Genomic DNA, 13,175 nt, shown 5'->3' with positions numbered 1-13,175 from the left:
CAAATATTTCAGCCTCGAAGGGAAGGGAGACGAATGGCATTGCTCCTAGCCCTAGTTTCCTAGCAGGCTTGTATTCATCGACCGCAAACCTTAATACAGTTTTCACTCCACTTGTCAATTGGTAAGATAGATTCGGGGGCTGTCAAGAAAATCTTACAGTTGAAATGACCCAGCTAGAAATAATAGACTATGAAACATCCAAGTAGTCATAATACTGTAAACCACCACAGAGGAATACATTCAGCCTTTTCATTTTTAGTGGTCTCTCATGTCTTGTTTGGCATATGGGGCAGTTGCGGGGGGGTGTGTGTGGATTTCCTTGTCCCAGCTTCAGAGTTCTCTGTGGCAGATTGCTGGAGGGAGCAACCGCCACCTCCTTGTGCATCCCCAGGGAAAACATGGGCACCCTGAGAAGCAGGTTCATCTGGCTTGTCTAGGATAGCAGTTTTTGGAGAAGATGCCTTGCCAGCTGGAGGTCACCACCAGGTAAGAGCAGGTGGGGTAAGGTGTCTCACTGGGAGACAGCTGCTGTTGGCCAGCAGGCTCCTGGGGCTCTCTGGCATGGGTGGGTGGGTGCGTGCTGGTAGTGCTGTGCCGGGCACTAAGGGGTCTGGCCCACCCATCTCTCCTGGGTGCTGGCAAAAAGCCATGGTGCATTTCTTACAGAGCTGGGGGAAACCAAACAGCCCCCCAAGAGTGGATCAGTGGTAAAGCCTGTTGTATTTACCCAACTGGATGTGAGCTGGGGAACTCAGGAGCACCTTAAAAGCACATTTCACTTTACAGTCAGTGTGTTTTTTTTCAGGCTGGGGAGGTTTCTTGTCAGCTTCTCCCAGCTACCTGGTGTCACAACAGGCCCCTGAGGGAAACAAGTGCCATCAGGTTCCCACTGCAATCCTATCACAGGAGCAATTCCCACCCAGGCCAAGACAATTCTCACTGGGACTTCACTGACACTCAGGCCATTTTCTAGAAACTCCCATTTGTTTCCAAGAGAGTTTTGCATCCTCTGCCTACTTTCAAGAACTGCCAAGATAGTGCCAAGATAGTACCAAGATTTCTTGTCTCTCTTCTAGACTTTGGGTCTGATCAGTGGAGAATTTGGCCATGGGGGATTTTACTAAACTAAGATGCTCTGTGTATTTAACAGAGACAAACAGAAGCATCAGCTTTTTTTTTGTATACTCAAAGGTAAATGCTGCAGCTCCTACAACAGCAAATCTGCAACTTGAAAGGACCTCAACTGATAAATTCAGGTCTAGTCCTAAATATCAGTGCAGCAGGCAGCGGACACCCCCCTGTGTGCTTATGGGACCTCATCAGACAGTGCCATTGGCACTAAAATTGTGTTGTGACCTTCAATAACCTTTTTTTCTGCTCAGGTTATTTCTTAATAATTGAAATTATAGATTAAAGTAGCAGGAGACAGTTACATAAAAGGAGTCAAGCACAGAAGCATTCACTTAGAAAATCTCCCCATGCACTTAGGAATGCTGGTATTTCTTTCATCCATTTGAATGGCCAGATCCTTTAAGATAATGTCAGAGCTGTGGGCTTTTTGTTGGCAGAGGAGCATGACGCTGAGAGAGGTGAGCCTGCCCCGAGTTGTCCGTATCCTGGGGCTGCCTGCCTTGGCTGGCAGTATTTGAGGGTTGAGCACAGCCTTGTGGGGAAATCCTCCCGGAGCTGGCACCTTGCAGGAAACAACCTCTCCCTGCCTAAGCACAGCCTGAGACTGAAAATATAACTGGGAAATCTATCATTTTTAGGGAGGGATGCTGCTCTGAAGAGGGATTTACCCCATCAGTGGACCTCCCGGGGCCCCCTCACTCAGGAAAGATTCTGCCCACAACCCCTTCGAGTTCCTCGTGGGAATCCCAGCAGAGCCAAAGATAAGTTGTCCTGAATTAATTTAATTTCTGAGCTTGTGTCTGAGCTAGTGGTGCAGCATCACAAGGACTTCCCACAGAACAAGGAGTCACTTGGTTAAAGTTGGTCATTCACTGCTCTGATAAAGTAAGCAAAGCCTTCCAGTTGCTTTCTCGCCCTGCTGCTCCTTCTCTACAAAAAAAAAACATTAGGATTCTGGCATAGACGGAGCTGTTGACACTTTGTCAGTGAAAATCCAGAACCGTGTGAGTAAGAGAAATGTTTTATGGGAACTATAAATAGTTTTGCATTAAGGCAAATATATTCTCCTGCCTAAAATAGATTCACCTTGCAAACAGCTTAAGGACACTTTCAGTGCCAGAGGAATGCCTTCAGACTCCTCTTAGGAGACAGAAACAGCACTTTTCCCCCAGAAAAATACAAACAAGACTGGACACCCCTGTGCTGCTGCTGCTCCTCCTCTCCCAGCTCCCCAGGGCTGAGCAGCACCCGCGGTGCTTGCGTGTCAGCCGGGGGGACTGGCCAGCGACCTTCCACCCAAAAGGGATGTTCATTCGTCCAACTTAACTTTTCCAGTCATTTTTTTTCCAGGCGCTTGCTACATGCGTGCTCCTTACACGGGTGAAAGGGATGAGGAAACTTTGGGGAAGGGGGATCAGTGACTTCCCGCCATCGCTTGGAGCGGCGGGATGCTCTCCCTTCCCTCCGAAAGGAATCACGCAGCCAGACAATGCAAACCTCCTCTCTGCCAGAGCTGCAATGTGTTAACAGCACTCCCCCCTTGCCGCCAGAGCATCATTCCGTTCCCTGCGGAGAAACGCCAGCGGCAGAGGAGGACGAGAAGCCATCAGAAGAGATAAAATATTTTCAACTCACCTTTAGGCTGTGCGTTGGGTTGACGACGCAGACAAGTTGCCCAGCAGCTGAGAAAACCCTCTTTGCCTTGTAGTGTTGAAACCGCAGGTGAATAAGATCTAACACAGCCCCAAAGCACTGGGTGAAGAAAAGCATCACAACTTTTGGCGTTTGCTGCTGCTGCTGCTGGTGCTGGTGGGCAGGGGGAAGCAGCGAGGGAGCCCCTGAGTCCTTGAGCCCGGGCAGGGAGAGCAGTCGGAGAGAGCTGAGCTCCGGCACGGCTTAGCATGCCTTCAGATTCATCATCAAAATAAGACGGGAAGAGGCTTGCAGCAGCAGGGCGGCCAATGGAAAGGACAGAAATGTTATCCTTGAGGTCCGGAGACAGCCAATAACAAATGCCTCCCCTCCAGAAACTCCCCGATGAATTGAGCCTGGTGGAGAATGTATTATTGAACATTACCATACATCAGCACGTTGCATTTATCTTGTGATTACAGCCAGTCATATGTAAGGCTGTGGAGATATGCAGGCAAAATTGATTGCTCAACGTCTCCGTTTATTAATTGCCTTAATTTAACAAAAGAGCACTTGGATACCACAGCTTAATGTAAGGTATAAGGAAGAAGCCCACCAGTGAAACTGTTAGAAAGTAGCAAAAATAAGTTGAGTGGACTATGTTTTCTGAGGGACAAATATCAAATATGCAAAGAGAGTTACAGGGGTTAAGCAGAAGTAGAGCTCACTACATAAATACCTACACGTCTGTGCATTTGTGGGCTTTGATTTGTACTTCCACCACGCTGACGTTTTCTGAATTTGATATTCTGAAACTTCACAAGGGTCCCAGCATGCAAATAACATTTCCCCCCATCAGTAAAAATAGGAGAGGTCAGGTCTCAGTTCTGGTACAACTTGGAATAACTCCACTTAAAGTCAGGGATGTTTTCCTGATTTACATCCACTGGTGGATCAGGTCCACCGGACACAAAACATGGTAATTACTGGATGCTGGAACTACAAGAGCATAAAAAGACACAGAGCATGCTTCTAAAAATAATGAAATATGTGATGCATGAGAGCACACATGGAGACAAACTTCCACTGAGGGAAAAGTGGCCTCTAAATCAACAGAATAATTAAACATGCAGAAGGCTTTTGGTTGTCATTCATCTGCATCTCAGTGGGCAGGAAATTACTAATTAGCCATTAGATCGTCCTAAACATTAAAAAGGAATTAGGGAAGTGCAAAGAAAAGAAGATGCTTTTGCGTCTCACTGCCAGCGCGTGTCTCTGTTGGTGGGCTGGGATCCTGCTCCAGCCGCTGAGTCTCATTAAGCCTGAGTCCTCATAACCGGGTTTTTCAGGAGGTGACTGCTCTGAAGCAGCTGAGGGAATCAGAAAGCACATTGATTTCATGGGACAATCCTGTGTGATATGTTGCTCTGCTTGTTAATAAATCAAAGACTGTTAATTTAATTAGTTCACTGGCAGAACTTCCTATCTGGTTCTATTTAGGCTTGCTAGCTAAGTATTCAGATGGCTTATTTAGCCTTGGTAATCCTTTTTTCCTTCAAAGCAGAACAGATAAAAGTAGCTTTGCGGGTTGTTTTTTAGTTTGTTTTTTCCTTTCTCTTTTTTTTTCTTCTTTTTACACGTGAGCCCTGCACTGGGGGTGAGGCTTGCGCTCTGGATGGAGCAGGCCCATACAACATGGGCTTCAGCCTAGGACTGGATTGTCACAGCTGCTTCCTCCTAAATCAATACTGCAATACTGGCTCTGCCAGACTGCAGAGAGCCTGTGTGTTAAAAAAAAAAAAACCACACAACAAAACAAAACCAAAATTAAAAAAGGAGGCCTGAGTAGACAAATACGTGGGACATTGTGAATGCTGGAACAGCTGACGACACAACCTTCAAAAAAACACTGAAGGCAGGAGGAATATGTATCTCTCCGTTCTTAACATTTGCTTGTAAATGAGAACAGGAGATAATTTTTGCAGTGCTGAGAGACGCTTCGAGAATATTTTCAAACAGAATTGAGGACAAGTGAGTGAATTGATTTGGCTAAATGCATCTTTTCCTCCATTCCCGAAGTTACCGTGAGCATCCAGCTATTTATTATTTATTTCTTCTCGATTTGTAGTTGGTACCTGCAAAAACACTTTATTACCAGCAAATTTCAGTCTGCAATTTATCAGTGCAAGTATTCTGCCATCAAAGCCTTAGGCAAGCAGAAGGTGCTTGTTATTTACATTGGTTATTGCCACCTAAATCTCCTGGGATTATTTCTGTTTGACTGATTCACTGAACAGAATGCCTAGGCTTGGGGGCACAACTGCATCTATGGACAGCAGAGACAGCACCCTTCATCCCAGCCTTGGAGCTCTGGTGGGGCTGTGGTCCAGCTCCCCTGAGACCCAGCTGCCTGCCTGGAGCAGACAGGAGAGGTGTTCCTGATTCCACAGATGCAGAAGGATACCTTCAAGCTAAATATAAGTCCTTGTCACTGAGCTGGCATAAAAAAAGAATTGTCATCCTTACAAAGAAAAGACCACCTTCAAAGCCTTCCAACACACCTTTGCAGTGCCCAAATCCCCATATGCATCTGTGCCCATCTCACTTTCTACACATAACCTTCTGAGGAGTAGCTCCCCACTAGCAATATTTGTGGAAAAGGAAGAAAACAAGAGCTCAGTGCATCTGAAAGCAACTCCTGCCCAGACAGTGAAGTCACATTCATGACAATGCTTTTTTTTTTCTTTTTGTCCTGTATTCTTGTATTCCTGTATGTCCCAAAACCCACAGGCAGCACCCACTTACTGCATCTTGAGACACAACGTAATGCTGTCTTGACAAGGAATGCTACATCTCTGCCATGTTCAGTTTTGGGCCCCCCACTACAGGAAAGACATTGAGGGGCTGGAGCAAGTCTAGAGAGGGGCAACGAAGCTGGTGAAGGGTCTGGAGCACAAGTCTTATGAGAAGTAGCTGAGGGAACTGGGGTTGTTTAGTCTGGAGAAAAGGAGGCTGAGGGGAGACCTCATCGCTCCCTACAACTATATGCAAGGAGGTTGTAGCCACCTGGGTGTGGATCTCTTCTCACAAGCAATAAGAAAAGAGGAAATGGGCTTAATTTTCTTAAGTTCCTCCATGGGAGGTTTAGACTGGATTTTAAAAGAAATTTCTTCACTGAAAAGGTTATCAAACATTGAAACAGGCTGCTCAGGGAAGGTGGTTGAATCATGGTCCCTGGAGGTGTTTGAAAGATGTGTAGATGTGGTGCTTAGGAATATGTTTTACCACTGGATGTGGTAAAGTCAGGTTAATGGTTGGACTGTGTGATCTAAAGGTCTTTTTCAACCAGAACAATTCTGTGATTCTGTGATCTGCTGAGCTGTGGCAGTCACCTTGCACACTGCTTCTTCGCTTGCAAGCAAAAGCTCATGGTCTGGTGTGTGGGTGTGAATCCAGATCTTTCTTCTGCTTTTGCACACAGGTGTTCACAACCAGGGTAACTCCATTCATTTGTTTCCAGTGGTCTTATCAAGGCTTGGAAATGCAAGGTCTACTTCCCTACCTGTCCTCAAACCATGGACAAGGTCCTCAGTGACTTTACTTAGCTATATGGATGCAGCCAAAGAGAGGAGGAACATGAAGTTCACATGCAAGGGGAGCAGGAATAATCCCATTTAACTGCTGGTTATTTTTTTAGCAGCTCTAGTGGCATCACTGTAGTTCCCATGGGGTTATAAAGCTCTAACACCTCAACTGCTCATGTGGCTGTGAAAGGTTAGCGTGATAATAGGGTCAACTAGGAATAAAAACCAGCTACAATAGCACTAACTTTCTGGTTTCCCCACTTTGCTTTTGGTCAGAGCTACCAAGGTGAAAGGGAAACACGCACAGGAAACCACATGTATCTGGGCACCGTGTGACCTGGCAGGACAACAGCCTGGAAGACACATCATTCAGTCCAAACCCAATATTAAATTGCAAAGTTTGGGTTTCAATTTCATTTCTTTATCTTTCTGACCAGGCACTTTTGGGGGTGACTTTTCTATAAGCTGCTCTCTCTCCTTTCCTGCCTCCCCCCCCACACCCAAGACACTGCAGGCACAGCAAACTCAAGTTCTTTCTCATCCCCACCTGTGTGTCTTGCTGACACCCATGGGATGATTCCCATGCAGATGACACCAGGCAGCTCTCCATTACCAACAGCCAGAGGGGAAACCTGGAATGCGTTGGACAAGGATGGCAGAGGCTCCATCTCTATCCATTTGGTCAGCTCACCATCGTGCTTCCATGGCCTGGTTGCTGAGTGCTGGCAGGACTTCTGGCAGGGCTGGCTGACTCAGGACATACCCTGGCTCCATGGCTGACATTGCTTTGGGCAACAAGTCAGGGCAAGCTAATCTGCCAATGCCCTCTGGCAGGGACTGCCCACGTGGGTGCCCTGGGGCATGGAAAGATTCCTTCTACATCTTCATCCCTGCCTTTTAGGGATGCTGTTTGGCTATTTAAATGGGTCACTGTCTGCATCTAGCCAAGGTTCAAATCCATTTTCTGCCTGGCCAGCAGCTGCAGGAGCAGGATCCATGCCAACTAGACACCTCTTCCGTGAGTGTCTGCATCTGAGTGCATCAGCCTAGCTCTCTTTACAGCCATGGGGGAATGGGATGTGCTAAGCATGTGTTTTCCCTTACCTGACTGGGATGTCAGGCAATTTTATGCATCCTTTGGATGCAAAGTTAATGCATGAAGCTTCATCTGCTCTTCCGGTTTTGCGGAGAGGTGTTTGTACTTTCAGTTACGATTTTCCTCTGTTGTCCACTAGACCTTTCAAGGAAGAACATAAGAAACATCCCACTAACTCAGTGTTGTAGTCCCTCCAGCCCAACACCTGTCACCACCAGCGGGCTACAGGAGATGGCATTTTGAGTCAGCTCATTCACTGTAGTATCCATTCTCCTGGTGTTCCCTCAGTGCCTACAACTGTCATATTGGAGGGCACATACCTAGGAGATCAGAGCCAGTAATTTTTAAAACTGGAAGGCAAGTTGTAGCCCTCCAACCTTCCCTCTGTAAACCACATGCCACTTCATACCAACTGCTTTGTGCTTTGGTTGGAGCCCATCATTTCCAAAAAGCTTGGGTCTGATGTTTCCCATGAAGGGGACCTTTGGCACCTTCTGGTAAGTTCTTTCAAAGGTTATTTTTCTTCACCGCCAGCATTTTTGAATCGTATTTCCAGTCTGAATTATTTTTGTGTGTAAGTTGCTCTCTGCAAAGAGTCGTAGTGCTTTCCCTTGCTGGGAAAGCCTCTGCCACCACAGACCTTTTCCGTGTGTAGACACAGGTTTTGCCTAAACTATCCTTCAGCAAACCTGATAGACAGATGGTGCAAAACACCTTTCTTGCCCCAAACCAGGCAACTCTTGCAGTTTCTCATGCATTTTCTCTATCTCCTCCTCATCTTTTCTCAACTTTAATCTGCTGCTCACTACTGCTGACCACAGAAGCAAAAAGACCTGTTTGGCTCACAGATTCACAGTGCACTGGTTATGGGTGTAACCTGTCCACCCCTTCAGGTCCCCATTCCCACACCTCCTCTTTGCTTGCAGGGTGGATTTCACACCACTTCAGCACAGCCACGTGGGAGCCAGAGCTGCCTGTGGGGAGAGAGAGCCACAGACTTCCCTGGAAAATGTGTGGATGCACTCCCTCCTCTCGTCTTTTCTGGTGTCCACAGGCAGGAGAGGTGAGAGCATCAGCAAACCATTTTCTCTCTTTTGAAAAATCACCTGCTTTTTCAAAAGCAAAATGCCATCCACAATCATTGGCTTTTCCAAAATACTTTATTTGGGGTGAATTATTTTTCTAAATATGTTTTCAAAACCCATTTTGGCTCCATGCAAAGATATAAGCAGTAGCTGCACTGGAATTGTATGAGTTCTGCCTTAAGCATAAAGTGATCTTAAATGTCTCACAATTCCCACTTTCACGAAAGGACAGATTTATTGGGCAAGAACTATCAAAAGCAGTTTTTAAACCAGTTAAATAACATGCCAATTAAGATACCAGTGATAAATGCCACAGATAATCTTACAAAACTAGGGAGAAAATGGAATTTGCTGAAGTGGAACCAATTTACAATTCGGAGGTTCTTCTTGACATTTCCTCTGTGCTGCCTTCCTCCTCACTCCCAGCAGCTAGTCCTCAACCGGGCAGAGTCATTGCCCTTAGAGCTGCTTTGCAACACTGCACATCCAACACCATCAGGGGAATAACCAGAGATGCACACAGCCATCATCCCCACACTTGGGCCACATCCCCCCCCATCTGTCACAGGGCAAAAGTCATTTCTGGACCCCTTGGCCGCCTGCAGAGCATCATCAGTGCACAGCTGCTGAGCTGGGCTAATCTCCCTTCAGCAGAAACTTACATTTCCCTCTGGTATTGAGGGACACTAATATGGCAAGAGGTGTTTTTCTTTTCTTTCTTTCAAAGCCATCCGTGCTACATTATTATTAGCAATACATGAGTTTTCTAGTCTCTGGATTAAGAGGGGAACTCTTCATTTCTCCTTGAGGGATACCTGCTGCCTAGGGAAAAAAGTTGCTGCCTCTGCCTTCTTCATTTTGTCACTTCACACCACTGCTTTTGGTATGCTCTCTCTTGCTCTGCTCTCTTATTAGCAGGAGAGTTTATAGCAATATCTCATGCCACTTCTCTCTGCAAATGTTATACCCCAGAGAGCGTCCCCTTTAACTCTTACCAGCAAGCTGGCAGCTCAATAAAGACACTTTACATTTTCATGCTGTTAAAACATAAAGTAACTGCCATCATTTTCTATTCATAGTAGCTTCCTGGTGCCCACATTTCCATAAGGACATATTGTTTTCAATTGCCAGCATAATGCAATGCCCAGCAGAGAGTCCTGATGCCCCAGGTCATACTGAAAAAGGGTAGATTTAGCTCAGATATTAGGAAGAAATTCTTCATTGGTAGGGTGGTGAGACACTGGTATAGGTTGCCCAAGGAGGCTGTGGCTGCCCCCTCATTGGAAGTGATCAAGGCCAGGTTGGATGGGGCTTGGAGTAAACTCTTCTAGTGGAAGTTGTCCCTGCCCATGCAGGGGGGTTGGAACTAGATGATTTTTAGGGTCCCTTCCAAGCTAAACCATTCTGTGATTTTATCCTGGCATGGGGGGCAGATGGACAGTAGGCACCTCAGCTGTTTTGTGTCAGAGAGAAAATGAAACCAGGAGCCAGTAGTTATGGATACAGGAGGCTTTTTTTCCTGCTGACAGCCTGGCCAGCAGCTTGTTCAGAGGCAGTCTCTGATTCTGAGCAGTTTCTAAGTGTTGGAGAGTTTCTCTTTTGCCAGGGATCCTGCCTGAGAGGTTGTCTCTGGTCACCCTCAGCAGGCTGGCATTTCACCTTCAGAGCTGCACTCAGCTGGGGGAAGCAGCAGGCAGTGATGCAGACTGGCAGTAGTGCCAGTGTCATCCTTTAATCTCCCCAATGTGCCCACAGCTCCAGTGCTGGTTTCTAACCAGGATCCTGGGGCCTTCCCTAGGAACCTGCCCGAGTCACCACGTGCTTTTCTTTTGGGTCAAACCGCTATAAAACAGACCCAGACACACACAGACATGGGAAGGACAGGCAGGTAGCAGGGATGAGGCAGACTCCCTGTGCTCATGTGAAAGTGTCAGCAGCTTCTGGGTGTGCAGATAAGCAAGCCCTGATGAACCAGGTCGTGCTGTTTCTGACTCCTCTGTGGAGGAAGAGGACCTGGGCAATGAAGAGGTATCTGTATCCAGAGGCTGTATCCAAACAACCCAGCAAGACAGACTGAAGTCCCTTGTCTTCTGGGTCACAAGAATGATGAACAATTCAGGCTTGCTTCAGAGCTTTGGATCCTGTGTCCAAGTTTTCCTGATCTTGTACTTTTCTGTCTTTCAAATCTGATCAAGACAGATTTCAGAAAGGTTCATCAAGGATTTTCCACCCCGTGGAGGTGACACACATCTTCCTCTGGCAGATGCCTATGCCTGAGTTAGCTGACTGTGCCTCTCAAGACAGTAGGAAGAAGCAGGTCTGGGGCACCTCAGGTTAAAAGAGTAATCCAAAATGGGTTATATGACTTACCACCTGAAAGTACCAAGTTGCCTCCACTGATTGTACACCTGTGAGCCTCTCAGACATACCACCATCCTCCTCCATAGCCAGAGGAGATAAATCCCAAGCCCAGCAAGCTGGGCATTGCCACACAAGCAGAAACTTCAGTACATGGCACCCTGTGACCCCCTGCAAGCCCCCACACATCCCACCTGGACAGTGGGTGCCATGGCAAATGCTGCTTCAGGAAGGTCCTGCTTGTCACCAGCACTGCTTGGCCAGCACAGCAGGATGGCCACTCCTGGCAATGACTAGGGGGACCAGTCTCCGGAAGGGGTCTTGCCTGCTGTAAGGTGGCTTGCACAGCCCATGATACTCTCTCTGGCCATGGCATCCCACTGGTCTGGCCCTAGCAAAGGGCCCACAGCCCAGGTGACTCCAAATTAGCCTGGGCACACAACAGTTCACATGCCTCTGTGTCCCCTCTGGTCCCCATCAGATTTTGAGCAGCAAAGTTCCCCATTGCCAGCTGTACCTTGCCAGCACAGATATGTGTGGTCAGACAAGCACCAGCTAGGTATAAATTTCAGACCTCTTTTCTAAATTCTGAAACCCTTTCCATGAGAGGTCCAGGACAAAGCCCAGCAGTATCCTCCTGTGCAGTTGTGGTGAGCCCACAGCTATGTGAAGGTCTCACTAGTTCCTGCCATCTAAAGGTTTACAGGTCCCACTGATGGCCACTGGCCAGGTGGGACACATAGCCCTTCCAAATTTGTATTTACTCATCTGAAAAAATGTGCCTGCCAAGGCCAACATTGCTGAGATGTTGCTGTGAAACTCAATCAGCTAATGGCATAGAGATTTGGAAAGGGACGTGGATGTGAGGCAGTACTCAGTGCCAAGTGCTGTTAAGATGATTACCAGGTCCCAGTGTATCACCAGAGGCATCCATCCCTTGTGAGTTGCACCTGGTAACATCTTGCCTGGACCATGCTCTCTCACACCTGTAGATGCATCAAAGGCATCCTGGCAGCTGGTAGCATTTTTTCAGCCCACAGATAGCTAAGGTTGAGCCCACCTAGGTCAGAGATAGTGCAGAGACTTGTCTGCCCAGAAAGTGTGCACAAAAAAGGATGCTCAACAAGAAGAACCTCACCTGGAACACCAAATCCTCTTCCCATGTTCACATGTGGTGATCCTATGACACCAGGGACATGTGTAGACAGGTATCTGGTGGCAGAATTTCACTCTTAGACCATTCATTTCACCTTCAGGATCTTCTCAGAAGGAAAAGCCAGAGGTGGCTAGTCCTCCCTGGAATGGGTTTTTGGACTCTCCTTCAGCTTAATAAACCCTTATAATTCTGCTGATGTCAGCAGAGATGAAGCAGACCAAAGTCTGCCTTCACCAGCCAGCACAGTGAAGGTCACCCAGCTCCCTCTGGGCTTTGTCTTGAAGTGATCATCTCCTTCCCTGCATCAGGACTAGCATCTCCTGAGATAGAGACAGGCTAGGACCCACATCACATCTGTCTTGCTTTGACTTCCATAGCAAATACCAAGTTGAGATGCACTGGGGAGGGTTTTCAAAGTATGACTTCATTTTACTTCCTCTCTGCATCACAGGTGGAAAAGTGATGCTGTATCATGCTTCAAATGTGGTCAGAGTTACAGGCAGGACAGAAGGTGTTGATAGAGCAGTGGAGAGGGGTGGGAAGTGAGAGTTAGGGGGCCAAAAGTTATGCCTATAAATAACTCATGGCGGTAATAGGAGATATAACTGGAGTTATTAATCTTGTTATAAACCCTCAATTAATTATTTCCTAGGAGCAAGATGGCACAACTCCCTTTCATGCTGGTGGGCATCACCCCACCTGTGTCCTTCTGGGGAGGCAGTCGCTCAGCAGTGTAGGTTTTCAAAACTGCTTGAAATAGAGTTTAAATACGTAGCACTGGAAATTACAACAACCAAATAAATACTTGCAGCAACATTGCACTCTTAGTTCCCCTGGGGAGAGCAGTTTTAATACTGGCAGCACTGCCTCTGTTGTGGGGCACAGCCACAGGACAGACCTTATTGCTTTTCTTCCTGTCTTCGTAAATTTGACTAAATTAAATAAACAGGCACTTCTGACCCTTGTTCTCAGGCACAACTGTCAAATGGACTGGTCCTGCAGCCACCTCCTCACCAATAATAACAATGCTTTTTAGTTGAAAATAATAATTTAAAGGGGCAAGAGTGTTCTAATTGCCTAGTTGTCTTAATAGCCTAATGTCTTAATTCCGGGTCTGTTTTCCAGAGAATAAC

General features: G+C 46.9%; 1 protein-coding gene across 1 annotated transcript in view; it reads right to left on the bottom strand.

The window, feature by feature from the left end:
• Positions 1 to 3,036, bottom strand: part of SIAH3 (siah E3 ubiquitin protein ligase family member 3) — a 48,857-nt gene extending 45,821 nt beyond the window's left edge. The window contains exon 1 of the mRNA XM_051628399.1: positions 2,767 to 3,036. Coding sequence (XP_051484359.1) covers positions 2,767 to 2,901 — 135 coding nt within the window. The 5' untranslated portion in view covers positions 2,902 to 3,036. The remainder of the gene's footprint in view (positions 1 to 2,766) is intronic.
• Between the last annotated feature and the right edge of the window lie 10,139 nt (positions 3,037 to 13,175).

The sequence above is a fragment of the Apus apus genome, chromosome 1 (genome assembly GCF_020740795.1).
Source record: "Apus apus isolate bApuApu2 chromosome 1, bApuApu2.pri.cur, whole genome shotgun sequence".
NCBI lineage: Eukaryota > Metazoa > Chordata > Aves > Apodiformes > Apodidae > Apus > Apus apus.
Note: the sequence above shows the minus strand (reverse complement) of the source record. Positions and strands in the feature narration are given on the sequence as shown.